At 46.1% G+C, this 25601-nt stretch overlaps 2 protein-coding genes across 2 annotated transcripts; both read right to left on the reverse strand.

The window, feature by feature from the left end:
• Positions 1-342: 342 nt before the first annotated feature.
• On the reverse strand, positions 343-2052 carry LOC142282052 (protein kinase C theta type-like). The gene is made up of 5 exons (XM_075332929.1): positions 1919-2052; positions 1617-1808; positions 1378-1506; positions 1118-1284; positions 343-924 (listed from the first exon to the last, which is right to left on the reverse strand). Exons 1-5 carry the CDS (start codon positions 1982-1984, stop codon positions 858-860), a joined length of 621 nt encoding a protein of 206 aa, XP_075189044.1. The 5' UTR covers positions 1985-2052; the 3' UTR covers positions 343-857.
• Positions 2053-2098: 46 nt separating this feature from the next.
• On the reverse strand, positions 2099-5717 carry LOC142285997 (protein kinase C delta type-like). The gene is made up of 6 exons (XM_075333315.1): positions 5311-5717; positions 5011-5099; positions 4690-4860; positions 2415-2506; positions 2219-2281; positions 2099-2141 (listed from the first exon to the last, which is right to left on the reverse strand). Exons 1-6 carry the CDS (start codon positions 5561-5563, stop codon positions 2099-2101), a joined length of 711 nt encoding a protein of 236 aa, XP_075189430.1. The 5' UTR covers positions 5564-5717.
• Between the last annotated feature and the right edge of the window lie 19884 nt (positions 5718-25601).

Genomic DNA, 25601 nt, shown 5'->3' on the forward strand with positions numbered 1-25601 from the left:
AAAATGTCTGCTGTACCCAAAATAATACCAATGAAAAAGTGAATACAAGTTACCACCACATTACATGCACTCTGTGCTCTTTAAGGGGTGGAATGTAAAATACTTATCCATGAAGATATAAAATAAATCTACTAGTACTACTAGGACATGATGGTGAATGGTTTTGTTTATTGCTGTTAAATATATTTTAAAAATCTTAGGTTCCTCTCTGCCACTAGTCGTGTGAGCTCCACCGAGGGCAAAAAGACTATAAGTTGCCATTTTCTTGTTGTATTTATCCATCGGCACTCAGGAGAGGAAAAACCCCCTGTGGGGGAAACCTCTAGGGAGCCATGGCCTATGGATAAGTGCCCTTCCCTGGGGGCACAAGGCAACATGTTGTCTAGTAGTGCTGGTCCACGGTCATATTATTGACTCCTGGTAGGATTGTCATGGTCTACAGCTCCATGGCCTAAGGATAAGTGCCCTTTACTGTGGGCACAAGGCAACATGTTGTTGTGAAATGCTGGTCCACGGTCATATTATTGACTCCTGGTAGGATTTTCATGGTGTACAGCTCCGTGGCCTTAAGGATAAGAGCCATTCCCTGGGGTCACAAGTCAGCATGTTGTCTTGTAGTGCTGGTCCACGGTCATATTATTGACTCCTGGTAGGATTGTCATGGTCTACAGCTCCATGGCCTACGGATAAGTCTCCAGCTTCTTCTTGTATTTAGACACTGCAGATGCAGCAACAACCCCTAGCCCTGATTATGGTGGGGCAGAGGAGTGGATATGGCTGCACTGCAGGTCACGGCCCTCGGGATACTCCTAGTGCTGGTGGAATAGGAACCGGTGAACAGCGGTTCTCAGAGCTGTTCACTTCCAGCGTTTTACCCTCCTCCAGATCCTGTGGAAGGCGTCCCTCACAATATTGGCAAATGTCCTGTCGGGAGAGATAATAGGTTAGAAAGGATTCTTATATCCCAATAAGACACATGAAATGGGGCTGTCCTGAGGGGAAACCACCTGCAGACTAAAAGCAAATGGATTCCACACTAGACCCTGTTGATAGATCCATAAAGGTAGGAAGGGGCCTATGAAACCCCCCTATCCCCGTCCCATTTACACTGACTCACCTGCGATGGGGTTTTACAGGTTTTGGCATTGGTTTTATGACCTTCCATCCATCACTGGCAAATGTAAATCCACAGAAGAGTTGTTGATCTTCTTCAGCTATTGGTAGTCTTATGGGTTTGATGAAGGACGGGACAGGATTCATTTTACATAATGTCATTACTTCTTGCTGCGGAGAGAAGATACAAGAATCAGTGTTCATAAAGAAGAAACACAACAGAAATGTACTTGTGCCACCATCTTCTCTGGGACATTTACTTACAGGGGGTAGCTGGAATGGTGGACACGCTCTGGCTTCCTCTATATCTGTCCAGTTAATCTCCGTAAAGAATGGATGATCCCTGATATTGTCCACAAATTTTTGTCGATTTTCTGGTGACTTATCCAGGAGCTGGGAAGATATAATAAAGAAGATTATTCAGTCTCTAGTCATCCTCCATTTTCATTGTGTACTTCATTACATATATCCACTCTATTACTGAGATGTGTCTTTATACTCACCCCCTTAATGATGGCTTTGAGTTGGGGGTCCAATTTCTTTGGGAAGAATGGTTCATCTTTGACTATTGCCATAATGGTGGTCCGATCAAATTTGCCTTTATAGAATGGATGTCCACCAATAGCCATCTCGTATATCATCACGCCAGCAGAGAACCAGTCCACTGCTGTGTTGTAGGGCTTCTGTAGAAAAATCTGTGAAGACATGAAAAAAACAATAAGAACATTGTTCAGCCAGCAGAAGACATGGAGATGTCCAGCCTTGTACACAAGGATAACTCAGGAACATGTAGATAATTCCTCACCTCAGGAGCCATGTATATATAGGTTCCAACACAATCTGAAGTCTTTGTATCGCCAAAGATGTTCATTGCGGCAAGACCGAAATCAGCAATCTTCAAGTGACCGGTACTGTCCAGTAAAATGTTCTCTGGTTTTAGGTCTCTGGTAAAGGAAAGAGTTTATAAAATGTGATAATTGTTATATTAGCTGGGTTGATGATGTATTATGGCCTGAAATATCAAGTGTCTACAGGGGGCATGAGGATGAGGGTATAGAAGTGTTTATATTCCAGGTCTACACAGAAGTAGACGTGCTGCACCTACCTGTGTATGATGCCTCTGGAGTGGAGAAACTGCAGCCCACAGATCAGCTCAGCGGCAATAAATCTAATGAGAAAACATGATAAAGGAAACAACATCCATCATTTCAACCACTAAACTACGAGACTAATAATGACATAAAGCAGGAATGTTCCTAACAACGATCATCTTCATCTAATGTATCCATGTTCTGTCTTACCTGGTGGCTGGAATGGGAAGTGGGGCATTGCGTTTCAGGAATTGTCTAAGGTCTCCTCCACTGAGATATTCCATGACGTAGAAGACGTAGTCCTGTGAATAAAGCAGAGCAGATAATAGGTGTTACTAGTATAGTCTAGATAAAGGGCACTGGTGGTAATGTTATAATACATATAATACTATGGTAGTGACCTAGAAGAACATTGCACACAGATGGCCATATAGACAGGCATTGATAGAATATATAGAAGACTCAGAGCCAGGGGCGTAATGATAGCGGTCACAGAGATCACAATTGCGACCTGGTCCGGCGACCACCATGTAGAGAAAGAAGCAGCCGTCTCCTCTCTGTGAGAAAGGAGCTGCACTGTAATAGCAGACCACGCGGTCGCTATGGGGCCTATGAGTCAGGGGGGCCTGGTGCCAGCATCCTTGCCTATCATAGCACTCCTCTCCATCCTTCATCATTTTCGCCCTGTGCCTGCCGTCGACATCTCATTATGGCTGAGTCTCAGTAAGACTGCAGAGACACTGACCGGAGCAGTGGGGTAACAAGGAGAGGTGAAGACGGAGCAGCGGTGGAATGGGGATAGGTGAGGACTTGTTTATTTTTTATCATTGAGTACACGGTGGGCAGAGGCTCATGGGAGTGCATTCAATGGTATGGGGCCTACATAGTACAATATGAAGGACACCTTATACATAGGCTATATGGGCGCATTATAATACAATGAGTCTTATAGGGTGCATTAAATGGTATGGGGGCTGCATAATACAATATGAAGGACACTTTATACATAGACTATTGGGGGCTTTATAATACAACTAGCTGTACTACCCGGCTTCGTCTGGGTTAATAACTGTTGTTAACAAAATAGAATGTATTAACATTCCCGGGATAGAATGTATAAATAGAATGTATTAACGCCCGGGATAGTAACTGTCTCTCTGATTCTCTCCGATTCTCTGTCTGTCTCCCTCTCTGTATATATCTCGCTGTCTCTCTCTGTCTGTTTGTCTCTTTCCCTGGCTGTCTCTGACTGTCTCTGTCTCTTTCTCCGTCTGTCTCAATCGCTTTCCCTGTCTGTCTATCTATCTCTGTCACTTTCGCTGTCTGTCTCTTTCCCTCTCTTTCCCTGTGTCTGTCTCTTTGTCTGCCTCTTTACCTGTCTGTGTCTGTCTCTTTCCCTCTCTTTCCCTGTGTCTGTCTCTTTGTCTGTCTCTTTGTCTGTCTCTTTGTCTGTCTCTTTACCTGTCTGTGTCTGTCTCTTTCCCTTTCTTTCCGTCTGTCTGTTTCCCTGTGTCTGTCTCTGTCTCTTTCCCTGTCAGTCTGTCTCTTTGTCTGTGTCTGTCTCTTTGTGTCTGTTTCTTTCCCTGTCTGTCTCTTTCCCTGGCTGCATTGTGACATGCCAACATTCCAAATAAGGGCGTGGCTGCGCATTCTTCTGAAGTTCTGGCTGCACTGTGGCTCCCAGCTCCATTTGCTTTAATGGAGGCAGGTTTTTTGGCGAATAACTGTAAAGAGTGGCGTTAAAATTTCCCCTCGAAACATAGCCTATGACGCTCTCGGGGTCCAGAAGTGTGAGTGTGCAAAGGTTTGTGGCTGTAGCTGCGACGGTGCGGATGCCAATCCCGGACATACACACACACACACATACACACATACACACATACACACACACATTCAGCTTTATATATTAGAAGTGTGAGTGTGCAAAAGTTTGTGGCTGTAGCTGCGACGGTGCGTATGCCAATCCCGGACATACACACACACATACACACACACATTCAGCTTTATATATTAGATGAGTCTTATGGGGTACATTAAATGGTATGGGGGCTGCATAATATATTTGAAGAATTATGGGGGAGCATTATAAAACTTGGAGGACTATGAGGGTGCATTATAATATATGAAGGGTTATGTGGGACCCATTATACTTTATGGAAGGCTTTGTGGGGGCCATTATAGTATTTGAAGGGCCATTATAGTATTTGGAAAATTATATACGGGAGGGACAAAGATAAAAGCTTAGGATGGGAAAGATTTGTGCTGGGGGAAAAAGGCTCTGCTATACATCTTTCCCTCAGCACCAAGTTTTCCGATGCTTTGCTCTCATAGCATGGAAAAGCTGGGTGCTGAGGGAAAGATGTATATCAGAGCATGTAATATTATGGTAGTGACCTAGAAGAACATTGCACACAGATGGCCATATAGATGTGGCCTTGAAAGAATATATAGAAGACTCAGAGCTGTTAGATCATCAGCCTCTTACCTGGGACTGGAAGGTGGAAAAAGCCCGAGTAATGAATGGACTCTTCCTAGTCATCTCCAGGATTTGTCGCTCTATCAGGATTTTGTCTCTTGACTCTTCAATTAGGAACCTCTTCTCCACCATCTTCACGGCCACTTGTTTTTGGCAGGCCTTATGTGTGGCCAACATGACCTGGAGGATACAGAGCATTAGAACTGGAGGAAAGGCCTGTCCTGCTGTGAGACAGGATGAGAAAATGTGAAGCAGTAATGGTCCTAGAGCCATATTACTGCTCCACATCACACACATGAAGAAAATGTCACCACAATTCCTAATACTTACTTTACCAAATGCACCCTGTCCAATGATTCTATGGAAGGTGAAGCTCTTCAGTCCAGTCACAATGATGGGGGATTCAGCTGGGGTTGTCCCTAATGGAGAGAGGAGAAATAAGATGTATTATTCCTATATAATGCTAATGTGGCCTCCTATAGCAATTACAACATGGGGTAGAACAATATTAGGGGGGTATCAAAGAGAAAACACAAAAATGACAATAGTTGGGGTATTCTAAAGGTTCACAAACCTGTCAATTACTACATTAGGGGTTATTGGCTCTTTGGGTCTTAGATCTGCACTCACCTGACAGCTGCTCACTCTCAGCTTTGGGGGACACGCTGGATTCATCATCAGCTTTGTCCCCCATCGCTTCTCTCCTTTTCCTCTTGCTCACGATACTCTCCTGTATCGGGCTTCCAGGTCTTTTTGAAGCCTTGATAATGCTTTGGTCGGTGACATCTTTTTCATCCTCTGATGATTCTAGTTTTCTTTTTTTTGGCACCTCATCTATGCTCTCTCCCTTTCTTTTCCTCAAACTCTCCATATTCAGCTCCATAGATGAAATTCTGGGCTGAGGAAGGTCCTGTCCACCTCTGGAGCGCTCCCGGATGGCGTCTGGAACTGCTCTTCTAACAGGCCTTCTAGTAATCGGTATTATATTTTATATAAAACCAAAATTTGCTAAGCGCAAGTAAAAATCGCCTTCACTCACTAAGTGATGAAAACAAATGGACGATATTCAGGCTGCAGCGACATTCTGATGATTGTTCTATGACATCACAGGGGCATTGTGACATCATCACATTCTAAAGGTCACATGACATCACAGTGACTTGAGCCTGGCTGTGAGGTCTGTGTTCTTCAACAGTTACTATTAAGTCTCTTTGTCATTTATCAGTCTCCATTTGAGCCCATAAAACTCCAAAATAAAACTTTTCAAATACAAAAACAATAATTTAAATTAATTTAGTTTTTTTTTACATTTTTTTTACACCATTTATCTCTTAGCTTGTATATTGTAATGTAAATAGTATAAAAAAATGAATGTAAGGGGGTAATAAAAGCGCTGTTGAGTATGATAGACAGGAAAAATATCATCATAAGAAGTCAGTAAAAGAATAGGGGTGACGCGTTTCAGTATGGGACAGATGTCTTCATCAGGTCATGCTTGTATGTTAGCAGTACAACAGACAGAGATTAAATGGACAAAAAGGAGGGAAAAGAGTTACACCTGGACATCATGGAGTTTAAAGTTGCCTTTGTGAGAAATCCCCTTTATTGTAAATGTATCCTATATAATATTAGTTACAGGGGGTCACCTAATTCAGAAGATCTCACCTGTATGAATATAATGTTCTCTGAATCTCTCATGTGGTCACTAAGGCTTGATCACAGCTGTGTCTGTCACTGAGCGGCAGCGGATCCTCCTGACCCCAACTCACTGCTATGAGGCTACTGAATTTGTGTCAGGACAACCACAGCCGCTCTGTGCTTGGGCAGTGACAACCAGATGTGTGAATATGGCCTAAAGGTCATATATATATATGTATATATATATGTATGTGTATATATATATATATATATATATATATATATATATACAGTGCCTACAAGTAGTATTCAACCCCCTGCAGATTTTAGCAGGTTTGCTGAGATGCAAATAAGTTAGAGCCTGCAAACTTCAAACAAGAGCAGGATTTATTAACAGATGCATAAATCTTACAAACCAACAAGTTATGTTGCTCAGTTAAATTTTAATAAATTTTCAACATAAAAGTGTGGGTCAATTATTATTCAACCCCTAGGTTTAATATTTTGTGGAATAACCCTTGTTTGCAATTACAGATAATAATTGTCTTTTATAAGACCTGATCAGGCCGGCACAGGTCTCTGGAGTTATCTTGGCCCACTCCTCCATGCAGATCTTCTCCAAGTTATCTAGGTTCTTTGGGTGTCTCATGTGGACTTTAATCTTGAGCTCCTTCCACAAGTTTTCAATTGGGTTAAGGTCAGGAGACTGACTAGGTCACTGCAACACCTTGATTTTTTCCCTCTTGAACCAGGCCTTGGTTTTCTTGGCTGTGTGCTTTGGGTCGTTATCTTGTTGGAAGATGAAATGACGACCCATCTTAAGATCCTTGATGGAGGAGCGGAGGTTCTTGGCCAAAATCTCTACATAGGCCGTGCTATCCATCTTCCCATGGATGCGGACCAGATGGCCAGGCCCCTTGGCTGAGAAACAGCCCCACAGCATGATGCTGCCACCACCATGCTTGACTGTAGGGATGGTATTCTTGGGGTCGTATGCAGTGCCATCCAGTCTCCAAACGTTACGTGTGTGGTTGGCACCAAAGATCTCGATCTTGGTCTCATCAGACCAGAGAACCTTGAACCAGTCTGTCTCAGAGTCCTCCAAGTGATCATAAGCAAACTGTAGACGAGCCTTGACATGACGCTTTGAAAGTAAAGGTACCTTACGGGCTCGTCTGGAACGGAGACCATTGCGGTGGAGTACGTTACTTATGGTATTGACTGAAACCAATGTCCCCACTGCCATGAGATCTTCCCGGAGCTCCTTCCTTGTAGTCCTTGGGTTAGCCTTGACTCTTCGGACAAGCCTGGCCTCGGCACGGGTGGAAACTTTCAAAGGCTGTCCAGGCCGTGGAAGGCTAACAGTAGTTCCATAAGCCTTACACTTCCGGATGATGCTCCCAACAGTGGAGACAGGTAGGCCCAACTCCTTGGAAAGGGTTTTGTACCCCTTGCCAGCCTTGTGACCCTCCACGATCTTGTCTCTGATGGCCTTGGAATGCACCTTTGTCTTTCCCATGTGGACCAAGTATGAGTGCTGTTCACAAGTTTGGGAATGGTCTTAATTAGTCAGAAAAGGCTGGAAAAAGAGATAATTATTCCAAACATGTGAAGCTCATTGTTCTTTGTGCCTGAAATACTTCTTAATACTTTAGGGGACCCAAACAGAATTCTTGTGGTTTGAGGGGTTGAATAATAAATGACCCTCTGAATAAACTTCTCACAATTTAAAAAAAAAAAATATAAAAAGAAATAACATTCTTTTTTGCTGCATTTCACACTTCCAGGCTGATCTACAGTCCAAATGTCACAATGCCAAGTTAATTCCGAATGTGTAAACCTGCTAAATCTGCAGGGGGTTGAATACTACTTGTAGGCACTGTATATATGCAATAGTATAACACTACAGAAACACTACACCTCCTATATCTAGTACCCGCTTACACTAAGAACAATATGTTACAAAGGAAGTTTCTTTATTGAAAAATGAACGTACAATAAAAAATACATAATAAAAGAGGATGATGGAGAACCAAACTAATAGCCATGTAAAGTGCAGGTGCACTAGTAGCAGCGGTGCGTTATAGTGACGTTTTTCCTGAAGCAATAATTCTAGCAATAGTAATGATATAAGATGCATGTTATACAAGCGTACAGCACTTTATTATAGTAATAGTATTCCTTTTACATTTGCACCAAATCAATACTGCTATAACTTCTACCATAATTGCCACATAAACAAATGGCCATATGGCTGGACTTCCAAGCGAGATCCACTTTAGATTATCACCAGCAGGAAAGACCAGCAAGGGGAAGGAAGAAATAACCGCACCCATGAGGTGATTGGGAGGTAAAATAAACAAATAGAAACACTTGCTAGCCTAAAGACTTAGCAAGGGTAAAAGACAATAAACACATTTGACAAAGAGTGAACCTACTCAGTGGAAAAGGAAGCTGACCACAAAACACAGGCTCACCGGAGCAGATACTTAGACATAACAGGTCTCATTTGACCAAAGCACCTTCTTCCACATACTGGCTGTGGGAGAAGGGGCTTTTGGTGATAAATGCAAAGCACTATGTGTGGCGGAAAACTAACACTGCACATCACCCTGAAAACACCATCCCCACCATCACATATGGTGGTGGCAGCATCCTGCTGTGGGGAGGCTTTTCTTCAGAAGGGGCAGGGAAGCTGGTCAGCGGTGATGGGAAGATGGATGGCGCTAAATACAGGGTGATCCCAGAGAAAAAACTTTGGAGGCGGCAAAAATCTTGAAACTTCCACGTAGGTTAAGCCTCTAGTAGGACATCCAGCCTAAACTTCTTGCCAGAGTTGCAAATGATGGTTTAGTTCAGAGCATATTCACCTGTGTGAAAGGCCCAGTAACAGTCTGGACCGACATCCCATTGCGCATCTATAACTAGAGTTGAAAAGTTGAAAATTTCGGTTCACAGACGCCTCCATCCAATCTCACTGAGCTAGAGTTATTTTGGAAACATATAAGATATATATAGCGGATGAAATAAGTCACCCTTTGCCTTCAAAACAGCATATATACTTCTCAGTACACTTGACCACAGTTGAACTAACCACAAATCTTCTGTGTATGAGGCTTGTAAAAATCCTTCTGTCTCTTCATGTGATCCCAGGCAGATTGGATGATGTGAGATCAGGGCTCTGCGGGGGCCGGATCATCACTTCCAGAACACCTTGTTCTTATTTTCACTGAAGATTGTTCTTAATAACATTGGTTGTATGTTTGGGGTTGTAATCCTGCTACAAGATAAATTTAGAGCCAATCAGATGTCTCCCTGATGGTATTACATTATGAATAAGTATCTGCCTGTATATCTCAGCATTGAGAACACCATTGGCCCTGACCAAATACCCAACTCCATTTCCTGAAGTACAGCCACAAACCTGCACAGATCCTCCCCATGCTTCACTGTTTCTGCAGACACTCATTATAGTACAATTTTCCAATCTTCGGCAAACAAACGGCCTTCTGTTACAGAAAAATATCTGATACCTGATGCCATTTTTTTTCACCACAGGTTGTATATATTTGTGCATAGTTGAGACATTTGGCCTTGTTTCCTTGTTGAATGTTTACATTTTGGCTACAATTCCTCCACGAAGTGATTCTGCACGGACTTTTCCAAACAGTAGATGAGTGTAGCTAGGTCTCAGTAGTTTCTACCAGTCCTGAGCTTATGGTCGTTCTGGAAAACTTTCAGTTTTTGAAGGAACATTAGCATGATGTGTCTTTCATCTGCGGAATTAAGTTTCTTGGGCGGACCACTGTGTCTATGGCCTAAACGTTGCCCATTTCTTGATGTCCTCAATACTTAGAAATAAAGGCAGATACATATTAATCATAGTATAACATTCCATCGGGGAGGCATTTGACGGTTTTCAAATTTATTATCCAGGAGGACAATGACCCCAAACATACAGCCAATGTCATGAAGAGCTATCTTCAGTGTAAAATAGAACAGAGTCCTGGACGTGATGATTCTGGCTCCATAGAGCCCGGATCTCAAAGACTGTCTGGGATCACATGAAGAGACAAAATAATTTACTCAACACTAAATTCACAGAAGATCTGGGGTTAGTTCTCTGAGTTGTTTGGAACAACTGTAAGAAGATGGACTTGTGATGCACGTTCCCTCTCAAAGACAGCAATATTGATATTATAATGTACAATGTGAAGTGCTGGTAATGTATATTATGTCATGCGTTATTGATATGTAAAGTATAATGTGAATTGTGTTGAATAGGTTTTGCCAGACAGTAGGGCAAGAGAGAGTTAAGTGGCTCTTTTTTTACAAGGACATGGAACTGCAGAAGGGAAAGAAAGGCTTTTACAGACTGTACTGTGATGTTGAGCTGCGTAGCGGTGAAACAAATGTGACGCCCTGGCCGAGCCAGGTAGTCACAAATAGGCCCCTGCATAACACCTTCCCACACCAGGTAACAGCAGCCGCACATTGTACCCTAGTTCCCCCCCCCCTTAAGGCCAGACAGACACACCAGTGGGCGTGACCAGGTGGTTGGTGCACACCCACCTAGGGGTTTAGACAGCCCAGGGCAAGAAGGTAGACAGATTCTGTTGAAGTTCAAGTTGAGAGGAGTGGAGCTGGGGCTAGGTGTAGTCCAAGCAGGAGGAGAAAAGCTCAGTTTGACAGGCACCAGGGTATGAGGACAACCTTATATAGATACACCAAGGGGTATTAACGCCAAAAAAACCCAAAAAGAAACCCCCATAAAATTTAATACTTTATTATATAAATTTCAAAAAGCTGCAAGTAAAAACAGGCTATTCATAGCATACACTTTAGGAGATGGGGCCCCGGGCCAAATTCCTGATCGCGGAGGTTGGCACCCTTGTAGATGACGGATTGGCGCCCCCGCTCACCGAGGACTGGCCCTTATGACCTTACTCTCAACCTATAGGTGCTGCTGGTCTAGTTAAGGGCCCTACAAAATCCACAGTGATATCATTACATTCATCCAGAATAGTATTCTTTACTCCTCATACCCAGTATATCATACACTTTTTTTATATTGATAGTCGTTGTAGACCACAATGATCAAACAATGATTAAGATAAAGGACAAGGAGTATGGATAATAATAGGACTAAATAGTCAGTTTTAGGGTTATGGCAACATCACCATTCTCCATATGTGTATGCAGCAACAAATGTCCATCACAATCGATGATAGAAAAGGCCAAATGGCCAGTACTTAGCCACATTCAGCAGCTCATTGCCCTTGCCCGACGCGTTTCTCCCCCATAGCGGGCGATCATTTGGAGGTTCATCAGGGGCTGTCCACAATTAGACCACATCAAGATGACACAATTCTGTCAAAGTCATCCACAGAAAAAGAAAAAGAACGGTCTTCCAATGAGGTAATTTTACCGATCAGGGATCATGCTGCTCACAGATAAGAACGCACGCTGGCAATACAATGGCTGATGAGCCCTGGTGCCTTTAGCTGGGAGGCAGATGGCGGTCTCCATCTGCAGGAGCCGGGAAGACGGCTCGGTGGAACCGAGGTGGACCGGGACAGGGTTGTAGCCCACCGGTACCGACCCGGAAACTGGAGCACACAGAGGGGTACTCGGACCCTGAAACCAGGCCCAAAAGCTACAGGAACTGGTTAATTAACCGATTGAGGCCAGGACTAGAGGTCCTGTCCCACCCAAAGTCCCTATTAGAAGACAACAGCCCAACGAGGGAGATAAAAGGCCACCGCCAAGGCTCAGAGATCCCATGGACCAGCGTCTGTGGGCAAGGGCTCCTTAGGCCACATCCAGCTGGTAGCGGACTCCTGGAGTTGCAAGCACAAGCAGTCCAGCATTCTACAAAAGGTGCAGGAGAAAGACAGAGACCATAAGCCGGGTGGGGGACCGACCACCATCACCTTGGTTTACAAGAGACTCGTGTGTTTCCTTCAGAGTGAGTACACCAGCACCTGCGGTCGCCCATCTCCCTGCACCACAGCCCACCGGGTCCCGGGGCCACCATCCCTGCCCACGGAGGGGTTAACAACTTGCTGCACAACATCTCCCCCGGGTGCCCCGTCACTGCAGCGGTGGTGTCCAACCTCACCACACACCGTGGGTGGTGTCACGAACGCTAATATGGCTCAGCCTGTACATTTACGTCCTACATCCACCATCCCCCCACCTTTTCATTCGGAGTGTCCGCAGGACCCCCGGGTCCGGAGACCCTCGAGTCACCCACCGGAAGGTCCAGATCCGAGCAGCGGCAGGCTGCTGGCCACAGGGGTGGCACACAAATAAGACTGGTGAGGACAGGAGCAAGTGAAGTGGAAGAAGTAGAGAGACTGTTGGTGAAGCTACTCCCTGATAATGAAATGTTTGAGAAGATATGTGCCGCTATCTTATGTACAGAGTTGTATTCGCGTTACTGTTGAGTAAAACTGTTTTTACAGAACTACTCAGAAATAGTGTAGGGAGAGATTGTGCTGAAGAAGAAACAGTATGTTATAGTGTGACAGTATCTGCTGGTAGAACAGTAAACTAACAGGCATTTTCAGGGCTAATTGAAATCTATTATATTCTCTAATAATACTGCTATTATTCTGCATGTAGTGTAGGGTGAGCTTCTGGAATAGGCATAGGGTGGTAAAGGCATATAGGCATGGATTCTAGCCATATACACCGTACTGCTGCCGCTAGCTAAAAATTATATTCTATAATAATACTGCTCTTAGCTGCATTTAGTGTGGAATGAGCTTCTGGAGTAGGGATCGTGTATTACAGGCCTGTAGGCAGGGATTTTAGCCTTACATACTGTGCTGAGGATACCTAAAAAATGTCATCTATTCTCTAATAATACTGCTCGTAGCTGCATTTAGGGTAGGGTGAGCTTCTGGAGTAGTGATTGTGTATTACATGTCTGTAGGAAGGTATTCTAGCCTTATATACTGTGCTGCTGATACCTAAAAACGTAATCTATTATCTAATAATACCGCCCTTAGCTGCATTTAGTGTAGGGCAAGCTTCTGTAGTAGGGATAGTGTATTAGAGGCCTCTATGCAGGGATTATAGCCTTACAGACTGTGATGCTGCTAGCTAAAAAAATTACTTTATTCTCTAATAATACCGCTCTTAGTTTACAATTTGTCTAGGGTGAGATTCTGGAGTAGGGATCGTGTATTACAAGCCTGTATTCAGGGGTTCGAGCCTTACACAGTGCGCTGCTGCTGCTAGCTAAACAAGCGATTATTTTCTCTAATAATAATGCTCTTAGTTTGTAATTAATGTCAGGTGAGATTCTGGAGTAGGGATCGTGTATTACAGGCCTGTAGGTAGGGATTTTAGCCTTATACAATGTGCTCTGTATTCTATTCACTGGTCCTATATTTAAAGATCATTAAAACATCTTCATAGACCCATAAATGTCACTTCTGACTTGTTTCCGGCACTACTCTGCGCCCTTAGTCATAGAGATACTAACCAACCAAGTTGCAACCTGCTTAAAATTATAATTGACCAATGGGACACATTGTAACATCATTTGCATAAATAAATTTTTCATTATTCAATTTTCAAATATTCTACTGAATTATTGTAGTAGCATGGTATCATTTAAGAAACGTCATTCATTTGGAAGTTTTGTGTTTAATTGTAGGATCCAATGCATTTCCCTTAGGCCTCCTTCACACGTACGTGCCTCCGGTACGTGTTTGGCAGTTTTCTCACGTACCGGAGACACGTACACACGTAGACCTAGGTATTCCTATGGTTTTGGACACACGTAATTATTTGCGCACGGAACGTGTGTCCGTTCCGTACTTACGTGTGTCCGTGTGTTTCTCACGCCGACATGTCCGTTTTCTCTCAGGCATCACGGGTGTCACACGGAATGCAAACGTGTCACACATAACACACACGGACCACACGAATGTGTTCCGTGTGACACGCACCAGAGAGGAAATGTGTCTGTGAGAAAAAAAACAAAACTTTACTCCCCTTCTCCAGCTCTCCTGTCTCTGCCACTGCTGTCACTTGCTGCCGACCGCCGCTCATTATGCTAATTGAATATTCACTTCACTGCGGCCGGAAGCAGCAGCAGCAGGGAGTCGGCAGGACCGGAGACTGCAGATCAGCACCAAGGACAGTGACGCCAGGGACAGGTGAGTAGAAAGTTCCCGTTCTCCGTGTGTTATCACGGATAACACACGGAGAACACACGTGTGCCATAAACACGGCTCACGGAGGGCAAAACGCACCTCTGACACGTCCGTGAAAAACGTGTGTGGTTTTTCACGGACGTGTGAACGGGGCCTTAGGAAACCTTTTTGCTTCCAATTACCGCCCCTTACTGGGCGTGTAACCCTTTAAATACCATAACATTGCATGTCTTTTATATTTCCATTATGTGATGCAATCAAATGCTTAGTGACACCTGAATACATGTGATTATTTTTACTAATATTATAAGTTTTGCAATTATTTCTTTTATTTTTCTTGTGGTGCATCCAACATATCACAGATTGCAAAAAGTGAATATGATATAATCTCACTTACAAGTCATGAAAGTTTCTATATTAAATGGTTTATTATCGGGTATCATAACTATTTTTTTTCTTTTTACTGAACTGACATATGTCGCAGTTTTTCCGCAATTGATGAAACCTGTGGTAGAAGGCCAGGATTTTTTTTTTATCATTATCACCTTTTAAAAGGCTAGGAAAAAGGATATTGCCAAGGGTGTTGCCTTTTTTAGCTACTATTCTATGGCCATTATCTAAGATTTTACTTAATATGGCATCTTGATATAGTACAGGTATATTTTTATTAATAATTTTCTTGATTTAATTATATTGACTGCTGTATGGGATAATAAAAGCGGGAATATTATTGTCACATTTTTTTTATTTCTAGAACTGTTGTTACACCTTTCAAGTATAAGTGCATCTCAATAAATTAGAATATCCTCAAAAAGGTAATTTATTTCAGTAATGCAATACAAAAAGTGAAACGCAAATATTATGTAGAGTCGTTACACACAGAGGGATCTATTCATATATATTATATAGAGTCATTACACACAAAGGGATCTATTTCATGTGTTCATTATATATTATATAGTGTCATTATGTACCGCCCCGCGGGCTCGGCTGCGACCGCCGAGCCGCTCGGATCCGTGCTCGTACGGTGGGTGGCTCGAGCTCCTCACGGACCCGGGGGTCACGTCGCTCTGCAAAGGGGTTGGCGCTACATGCAGGGACTTCGGCGGGGAGTTCCACGGCCGGGGCCGCGGTGGTTTGTAAGGGATGTAAGTTTGTGACGCCACCCACGGGTTGTGGTGAATAGATGGAAACCACCGCTGCCGTTGACTAGGCCTCCTGGGGACGGTGTTGATCCCTCCGTGGGTAGGAGAGTGATGGTCCCGGGGGCCCGAGGGAGGTGCTGAGGCATGGGGACGGGTGCGTGCTGGGTGCTGATGCTGTGCGGCCCGAAGGCACTGGTGTACTCACTATGACACAATACACTGGAGTCTCTGGTAAACTAAACGGGATGATGAATGGGGCCCACAGCCGGCTGCAGCTTCTCCCCTACAGGTTGGTGGTTTCTGCCTTACTCCTGCACCTCTCTGTGTGAATGTTTGACTCCTATGCCTAAGCAACGGTAGTCCTCTCCCCAGCTTGCTGGGTGTCGGAAGAGCCCTGTTTGCCCGCAGACGCTGGCCCTTTGGGTCTCTATGCCTTGGCGGTGGCTTTACCCTATATGGTTGGGCTGTTGTCTTCTAACGGGTCTTGTGTGGGACAGGTCCTTAAGTCCAGTCCTGAATCAGTTGATTTCACTCGGCCCTGTCGGTTCGGATCTTCGTACTGGGTCTGAGTACCCCTCCTGGTGCTCCGGTTTCCAATCGGTTCCCCGGTTCGGTACCGGCAGGCCACCCCCCCCATCCCCGGTCCCTACGGTTCCACTGGCTGTAATCCCAGTTCCTGCAGGCGGCCACCACCGTCTGCCTCCTTGCCAGAGGTGACTGGGCTCCGACCCAGCCACCTGAGTAGACTATTGGCAGGCCTGGTCACAGGTCTGCCCTTGAACTCGACCTCTCTCCTTCACTGTCAAGACTAGACTCTCTAGAACTAGTGTCCTTTTTCCCGCCTCCAGGCCTGTGAACTCCTCGGTGGGTGGAGCCAACCGCCTGGCTCCACCACCCTGGTGTGGACATCAAACCTGGAGGGTGGTGACAAGGTTTTTAAGTTTGGCTGCTGTCACCTTTTTAGGGAGGGGATGTGTGTGCATGGGACTACCTGGTTTGACCTGACTAGTCCAGGGCGTCACATTCCCCTTTGGTTTAATGCAGACCGTCTGTGGGCTGCCCGTCCATCACCGATTAATTTTGTTTCTGAAAGATAAAAAAATGGGAACACAGTACAAGTATACTAACGGTTGTATAAACTATGAATATTAGCTTTTTTTAGATCTTCCCTTACGGGAGGCACATACTTGAACATTGCAAATGGTAAACTTTTATTAATAACAGGAAACAGGTCCGGGTCCTTCAATCACCCACCCAAACAACCTGAGCCTTGATGCTGCCCCTAAGAAGTGGGTGTAGCGCCTGGTCCCGCTAGATCCCGAGGGGGGCGCTCTCCCTCACATCTGCCCAGCCCCAGCATGGCCCCCACGTGCACTCCCGGTCCCAGCCTCCGGCAGCGACGTCCTTCCTCTTACCAGTCCCATGGCTCTGCAGGCTTTGCTCCTGGTTTGGCCCCTGCTGTGCGTCCTGCTCACTCCTGGGTCGGGCGTCCTGCTCCAGGGGCTGCTGCAGCCTCTTCCTGTCTCCCGGCCAGATACAGATCTGCAGTGAGTGATTCTAAACTGCGCGCGAGGCCACGCCCCCTTTCTTAAAGTGGTAGCGCTCCATTATCTGGAAGTGACCTCACAGGTCACCTGTTACCATATGGGTATTTTAGTTCGCCTCCCCTGGCAGTAGGCGCCCAAGCAACGCTCCAGTTAGTGCATTGCTAATGTCCAGGCCCTTGAGTACTATCGTTTGTATCTGTGCATTATTCTACCTGTTTCTAATCCTCTGTCTCGCCGTAGTGCCATCTGTACCATTCCTGCTATGGACGTCACCGGCCATACCTACAGTGGACGCCACCTGCTGTGAACATCTCCGGTGCCATAACCATGTTCTGACTGCTGCGGACGTCACACCCGTGCTACGCCTGGCCTTACAGAGACTCCTACTGCCGGCTCCTGGCTACCGTGCATCTAGGCCCTTTGAGGAGGCACCGCACAGTCCCTGTATAGGGGTTCGCTGCTGGTCGTCTTCTCGGGGGAGTCCGATGCACGGTCCAGTGGGTCCGCCTCCAGACGCTCATCGCCCCTCGGTGGGCGTAACAGTTTGCTCGGGCCATGGACTCCGCCGGGATCAAGGCTAACCCCCTGACTGACTTGCAACAGGAGCTCTCTCGCCAACGCGAGACCCAAGCAAGATTAGTGGTTCACATGAAGTCTGTGGAATCCCGTCTGGCATCCATGCAAACCTCCGGATCCTCTGACGGCTCCCAACTTGTTGAACTACAGAAGGAACTATCCCGCCAGCATGAGGCCCAGAGACGCATGGCCAAATACATGGCGTCCGTGGATTCCCGTCTGTACGCCCTGCAGAATCCGGCCTCGTCAACAACCCCCGACCCTGCGGGATTGTCGACATGCATGTCTCCTTCCCGCCTGGCCTCCCCACCCATGTATGGAGGTGATCCCAGTTTGTGTCGTGGATTCTTAAACCATTGCTCCCTGCACTTTGAGCTGTCGCCTCTGCAGCGAGCGACTGATCGCTCGAAGATAGCATTCATCATGTCTCATCTGACTGGTCGGGCTCTGGCTTGGATGAATTCGTTCTGGGAGAAGAATGACCCGACTATTCAAGTCATGTCCGTCTTTTTGAATACCTTCCGTAAGGTGTTCGATGAGCCAGGCCGTCTCTCGTCTACTGCCTCTTCGCTCATGAGAATCCGCCAGGGGAATCTCACCGTGGGACAGTATGCAATCGAGTTTCGCACTCTGTCCTCCGAACTCATGTGGAACAATGACGCTTTGGTAGCTGCCTTCTGGGAATGATTATCTGGAAAAATCAAGGATGAACTGGCCGGCCGGGATGTACCTACCACCCTGGAAGATCTGATCTTTCTGGCTACCCGTATTGATCTCCGCTTCCAAGAACGTGTCAGAGAGGTCACCCGGGCGAGAAGAACCCCGCGTCTTGCGCCTACCTTCCAACGACCATTGTCGCCTCCTTCCACCAGGCCTACGGCTCTGTATGAGCCCATGGAGGTTGATCGCGTCACAGAGTCCAGAATGCGGCAGAGGAACCAGAGAGTGGCAGGAGAGTGCTTCTACTGCGGAAGTGCCAAGCATCTGATTCAGGACTGTCCAGTAAAGCCGGGAAACTACTGAGCCTAGAGTCCGTTGGAGAGGCCACCCTAGCTCACGCCAAGTCCTCTCATTTTCTCCATGTACCCGTATCCCTGTCCTGCGGTTCCATCCGGTTGTCAGAGCATGCGTTCTTGGATTCAGGCTCTGCCGGGAACTTCATCCAACAGTCTGTGGTGGACCTACATCAGATTCCAGTCCGACGTCTTGCTACCCCCATCAGTCTTTCTTCGGTGGATGGAAAACCACTTTCCGAACCCATCCGGTACATCACGGAGAACTTTGAAATGCAAGTGGGGTTGCTGCACTATGAGACAATCGCCTTCCACTTGCTCCCTGGTATTGCTCATGCTCTGCTTCTGGGAATACCCTGGCTTCGGTCACACAAGCCAGTACTGGTCTGGGATTCAGGAGACATCCTGCAATGGGGAGCGTCTTGCTACAATAACTGCCTGAAACCAGTGCCCCCTCCGCACCCACCAGTCGAACCGGTCACCCTTCCCGGCTTACCCTGTGCCTATTGGTCCTATGCCGATGTCTTTAACAAGAAGGAAGCTGAGACCTTGCCGCCACATAGGCCCTACGATTGTCCCATTGACCTGCTCCCCGGGACAACCCCTCCTCGTGTGCGCATCTACCCTCTGTTGCAAGAAGAGACCCAAGCCATGTCCGACTATATAAAGGAGAACTTAGCACGAGGCTTCATCCAAAAATCCTCCTCTCCTGCCGGAGCGGGCTTCTTCTTTGTGGGAAAAAAAGATGGGGGTCTATGGCCTTGCATTGACTACCGGGGATTGAATAAGATCATGGTGAAAAACAGATACCCGCTACCCCTTATACCAGAATTGTTTGATCGCTTCGAGGTGCCAAGATCTTCTCCAAGTTAGAACTCCGGGGTGCGTACAATCTGGTCCGCATTCGGTCGGGGGACGAATGGAAAACTTCGTTCAATACTCGTGATGGGCACTATGAATATCGAGTGATGCACTTCGGGCTCAGTAACGCTCCGGCGGTCTTCCAGGAGTTCGTGAACGACGTCTTCCGTGATCTTCTTTACTCCTGTGTGGTTGTGTATTTAGACGACATTCTTATCTTCTCTCCAGGTTTGCATACCCATCGAAGACATGTCCGTCTTGTCCTGCGGAGGTTGAGGGAGAATCGCCTTTATGCCAAACTTGCAAAAATGCTTGTTTGAGCAGACCTCGCTACCCTTCCTTGGCTACATAGTCTCTGATACCGGTCTGAAGATGGATCCAGATAAGTTGTCAGCCGTACTGAATTGGCCCCGACCGGAAGAGTTGAAAGCTATCCAGCTATTCCTGGGATTCTCCAACTATTATCGGCAATTCATTCCACATTTCTCGTCTCTGGTACGCCCCATATCCTCTCTCACTCACAAAGGGGAGAACCCAAAGAAATGGACCCCGGAAGCTGAAGAATCCTTCCTGTCTCTTAAACGGGCCTTCGCTTCTGCTCCAGCCTTACACAGACCCGACACTAACAAGTTGTTTATCCTTGAGGTAGATGCCTCCTGATCCGGAGCCGGTGCGGTCCTTACACAGAAAACGTCCGAGGGTAAGACAGTAACCTGTGGGTTCTTTTCTAAGGCTTTCTCCCCAGCTGAACGAAACTACTCAATTGGAGACCGAGAGTTGCTGGCAATCAAGTTGGCCCTGGAGGAGTGGCGATATCTGCTGGAAGGGTCATTGCATACAGTTACCATCTATACTGACCACAAGAATCTAGCATATCTCCAAACAGCCCACAGGTTAAACCCTCGGCAGGCCCGATGGTCATTATTCTTTGCCCGCTTTAATTTTGTTCTGCACTTTTATCCAGCCGAGAAGATTCTGAAGGCCGATGCGCTGTCTCGATCATTCCTGTTAGTGGATCAGGAGGATGAACCTCGGCACATCATTGAACCTTCCAAGCTAATGGCGGCATCAGTTGACATGCACCACCTTCCTCCCGGTAAAACGTTTGTTGCTGAGGTCGATAGAGAACGTGTACTCCGGTGGGGACACTCTTCCAGAATAGCAGGTCACGTGGGTCAAAGGAAATCTCTGCAATTGATATCCCGGTATTACTGGTGGCCAGAGCTGCGACAAGACGTCCTGGACTTCGTTTCATTCTGTTCCTCCTGTGCTCGGAACAAGGTCCCAAAGACTCTTCCAGCAGGCCCTTTGCTTCCTTTACCTGTACCATCCGCTCCATGGCAACATATCGGCATGGATTTCATCACAGACCTGCCACAATCATCTGGCTATACAGTCATCTGGGTGGTGGTGGACAGGTTCTCCCAGATGGCCCACTTCACGCCACTTACCGTGCTACTGTCCGCTCCAGTTCTTGCTGAACTATTCATCCAACACATTTTCCGGCTTCACGGCTTGCCTCTCCATATCGTGTCCGACAGAGGGGTCCAGTTCACCGCTTGGTTTTGGAGAGCAGTCTGCAAAATGATGGATGTTAAACTGGACTTTTCTTCTGCCTACCACCCTCAGTCTAATGGGCAAGTGGAACGCATTAACCAAGTCCTGACTAACTATCTTCGCCACTTTGTGGATGAACACCACAGCAACTGGTGCAACCTGCTTCCATGGGCCGAGTTCTCATATAACAATCATGAAAGTGAGTCCTCTACTAAATCTCCATTCCAGGTGGTTTATGGACAGCGACCCAAAGTTCCGTGCCCTGTGACATGTTCTTCGGGCAACCCTGCAGCTGATGACCTCGTGAGTAGAGTTGAGCGTGGTTCGTGGTTCGTGGTTCTCCAGTTCGCAGTTCGAGTGATTTTGGGGAGTGTTCTAGGTAGAACTAGAACTCGAGCTTTTTGCTAAAGGTTCGGCAGCTCGAGTTACGTTCGAGAACGGTTCTATCAGGAAAAAGCCTAGCTAATTACTAGCTGGCTTTTCACTGTAATAGTGTGAGTCACTCTGTGATTCACACTAATATCAAATTTCAGCATATAGTGTGCAGGGGGGGGACGGGTTTTAGATCTGTGGTGCTGAGAAAATGCCGATCGCCATTTATTTTTATTTTTTTCTAAGCGCGCGTGTAGTGGGGCGGGCCAGCATGTCAGCCAATCCCAGACACACACATCTAAGTGGACTTTTTACCAGACAAGCAAGGGCATGTGTCATAGGCTGTCCATGTCACCTGTCCTTGCATTATAAATACGGACATTTTCCCTCAGGACGCCATTATCTGCCTTCTGCGTCTGGGTGACAGTCACCGCTCACGCAGCTCCTGTCGCCGGTCCTGCTGTGTACGCTATACACACAGCGCTCTACTGATTAGGGACAGAAGTTTATTTCAGCCCTTTTCAGGGCTAAATTCATCAGGCTCAGAGCCATAGGTGACAGTCAGGTCTGTGGAAACACTGTATACAGCTTCAGATAACAGCGTCTGTGTACCTAAGCTCAGGGAAATCCTTGCTGCATTTCACCATTAGTAGGGATAGGAAGTGAGGCTTCCTTTCCTCTACACTGACCCACAACCCGGCCACTGTACCCTCCTGCACATTTTTGCAAAGCCATTTTAATTGAAAAGAGTGCTGCCAGTTAGTGCCATCCAAAGAGTGGCTGCTGTACTCCATTATTGTGCCACTTGTGCCAAGCAAGTCCCACCACCTCTGCATTCTCCCCTCCTGCACATTTTTGCAAAGCCATTTTAATTGAAAAGAGTGCTGCCAGTTAGTGGCATCCAAAAAGTGGCTGTTGGACTCCATTAGTGTCCCACTGGTGCCAAGCAATTTCCAGCACCTCTGCATTCCACCCTCCTGCTCATTTTACTAAGCTATTATAATAGCAAACACTGCTGAAACTTAGTGGCATCCAAAAAAGTGGCTGCTGTACTCCATTAGTCTCCCACTGGTGCCAAACAATTTGCAGCACCTCTGCATTCCACCCTCCTGCTCATTTTTACTAAGCTATTATAATAGCAAACACTGCTGAAACTTAGTGGCATCCAAAAAGTGGCTGTTGGACTCCATTAGTGTCCCACTGGTGCCAAGCAATTTCCAGCACCTCTGCATTCCACCCTTCTGCTCATTTTTACTAAGCTATTATAATAGCAAACACTGCTGAAACTTAGTGGCATCCAAAAAGTGGCTGTTGGACTCCATTAGTGTCCCACTGGTGCCAAGCAATTTCCAGCACCTCTGCATTCCACCCTCCTGCTCATTTTTACTAAGCTATTATAATAGCAAACACTGCTGAAACTTAGATGCATCCAAAAAGTGGCTGTTGGACTCCATTAGTGTCCCACTGGTGCCAAGCAATTTCCAGCACCTCTGCATTCCACCCTTCTGCTCATTTTTACTAAGCTATTATAATAGCAAACACTGCTGAAACTTAGTGGCATCCAAAAAGTGGCTGTTGGACTCCATTAGTGTCCCACTGGTGCCAAGCAATTTCCAGCACCTCTGCATTCCACCCTCCTGCTCATTTTTACTAAGCTATTATAATAGCAAACACTGCTGAAACTTAGATGCATCCAAAAAGTGGCTGTAGAAACTCCATTAGTGTCCCACTGGTGCCAAGCAATTTCCAGCACCTCTGCATTCCACCCTCCTGCTCATTTTTACTAAGCTATTGTAATAGCAAACACTGCTGAAACTTAGTGGCATCCAAAAAGTGGCTGTTGGACTCCATTAGTGTCGCACTGGTGCCAAGCAATTTCCAGCACCTCTGCATTCCACCCTTCTGCTCATTTTTACTAAGCTATTATAATAGCAAACACTGCTGAAACTTAGTGGCATCCAAAAAGTGGCTGTTGGACTCCATTAGTGTCCCACTGGTGCCAAGCAATTTCCAGCACCTCTGCATTCCACCCTCCTGCTCATTTTTACTAAGCTATTATAATAGCAAACACCGCTGAAACTTAGTGGTATCCAAAAAGTGGCTGTTGGACTCCATTAGTGTCCCACTGGTGCCAAGCAATTTCCAGCACCTCTGCATTCCACCCTCCTGCTCATTTTTACTAAGCTATTATAATAGCAAACACCGCTGAAACTTAGTGGTATCCAAAAAGTGGCTGTTGGACTCCATTAGTGTCCCACTGGTGCCAAGCAATTTCCAGCACCTCTGCATTCCACCCTCCTGCTCATTTTTACTAAGCTATTATAATAGCAAACACTGCTGAAACTTAGTGGCATCCAAAAAAGTGGCTGCTGTACTCCATTAGTGTCCCACTGGTGCCAAACAATTTCCAGCACCTCTGCATTCCACCCTCCTGCACATTTCTACTAAGCTATTATAATAGCAAACACTGCTGAAACTTAGTGGCATCCAAAAAGTGGCTGTTGGACTCCATTAGTGTCCCACTGGTGCCAAGCAATTTCCAGCACCTCTGCATTCCACCCTCCTGCTCATTTTTACTAGCTATTATAATAGCAAACACTGCTGAAACTTAGTGGCATCCAAAAAGTGGCTGCTGTACTCCATTAGTGTCCCACTGGTGCCAAGCAATTTCCAGCACCTCTGCATTCCACCCTCCTGCTCATTTTTACTAAGCTATTATAATAGCAAACACTGCTGAAACTTAGATGCATCCAAAAAGAAGCTGCTGTACTCCATTAGTGTCCCACTGGTGCCAAGCAATTTCCAGCACCTCTGCATTCCACCCTCCTGCTCATTTTTACTAAGCTATTATAATAGCAAACACTGCTGAAACTTTAAGGGGCCATAGTTGCATTGTCAGGGAAAGTCAGTGTTGTTTCTTCAGCTGTCAATAAAGCTAGACCACCTCTGCAATCTACACCACCTCTCAATTTTTACTACCACATTTTAAGTGGCCAATCTTGTCGCTATCAAAATGAGTGGCAAAATGACAGATGCTGGTGGAAAGGGGAACAGGTGTGTTGGAAAAGAAAAAAAAGTTTTTGTCCATGGGGAAGGTGGCAAAGCTACATTAACATCTACTGAATATAGGCCATCTTCCAGCAAAAGTAAGATGTCTACTACTTTCGGTGGACAATCCGATGTGCTCCCTTTTTTACGGACCCGAACAAGTGTAACAAAGGTAGATGATGCACAAAAAAAGCACATGCTTGAATGGATCTCAAGTGCTCCAACAAGTGCCCTCTCCTCCACCTCAACTACCGAATAAAAAAAAACCAGTCTTCTGAGTTGTCATCCCAATCACACTTGCTTTCTCCCAGCTCTCAAGTCTCCATCTGCCCTGCACAGTATGGTGGAACAGAGATGGCTGAGTCTGCAGAGCTGTTCAGTCACACTATAGCCTGGGAATCAGAGGTCTGCTCCCAAGCTACAGTGAGTACAGACAAGGAAATGGTGTGCAGTGATGCCCAGAACCTTTGTGACTCAGATTTAGGTTGTGATGACCAAGTTTCTGAGCATAATGTTGACCCTTCTTCACAAACTGTAACACCTGTTGGTAGAGACAATGAGGAACATACTGATGACGATGAGACGCAGATACCAGATTGGGATGACAACTTAAATATTCGGTCAGGGCATGATGAGGCTAGGTCTGAGGGTGAGGGGAGTGCAAACACAACGCTTTATGAGGAAGTTCTAGATCCCACCTACTGTCAACCCACAGTCAGTCACTCGAGGAGGTCAACAGAGGCGGTGGAGGAGGATGCAATGGACGATGAAGTTACCTTGCACTTTCCTGGACAGAGGAGGAGTACTGGTAGCACGTCTACAACTGCATTCTCAGCCACCACTCTGCCTCTGAGCACTAGTCGGGGATGGCTCAGCAGGTCGCATGTCCTCTAAGCCTTGCCTAGCCTGGTCCTTTTTTGACCTTGCAAAGGATCGCCCAAATCATGTGATCTGTAAAATTTGTCGGGAATCTGTAAGTAGAGGCAAAAACCT

This window comes from Anomaloglossus baeobatrachus, chromosome 2, assembly GCF_048569485.1.
Source record: "Anomaloglossus baeobatrachus isolate aAnoBae1 chromosome 2, aAnoBae1.hap1, whole genome shotgun sequence".
Taxonomy (NCBI): domain Eukaryota; kingdom Metazoa; phylum Chordata; class Amphibia; order Anura; family Aromobatidae; genus Anomaloglossus; species Anomaloglossus baeobatrachus.

Coding starts and splice junctions, on each gene's coding strand:
- LOC142282052 (XM_075332929.1), bottom strand. CDS start 1,984: ATGAACATCTTTGGCGATACAAAGACTTCAGATTGTGTTGGAACCTAT. Junction 1,809..1,918: donor ATATATACATGGCTCCTGAG/GTGAGGAATTAT, acceptor ATGTCTTCACAG/ATTTTTCTACAGAAGCCCTA. Junction 925..1,117: donor CCTGTAAAACCCCATCGCAG/GTGAGTCAGTGT, acceptor CTCTCCCGACAG/GACATTTGCCAATATTGTGA.
- LOC142285997 (XM_075333315.1), bottom strand. CDS start 5,563: ATGGAGCTGAATATGGAGAGTTTGAGGAAAAGAAAGGGAGAGAGCATA. Junction 4,861..5,010: donor GACAGGGTGCATTTGGTAAA/GTAAGTATTAGG, acceptor TGTATCCTCCAG/GTCATGTTGGCCACACATAA. Junction 2,142..2,218: donor TCCAGAGGCATCATACACAG/GTAGGTGCAGCA, acceptor TGCCCCCTGTAG/ACACTTGATATTTCAGGCCA.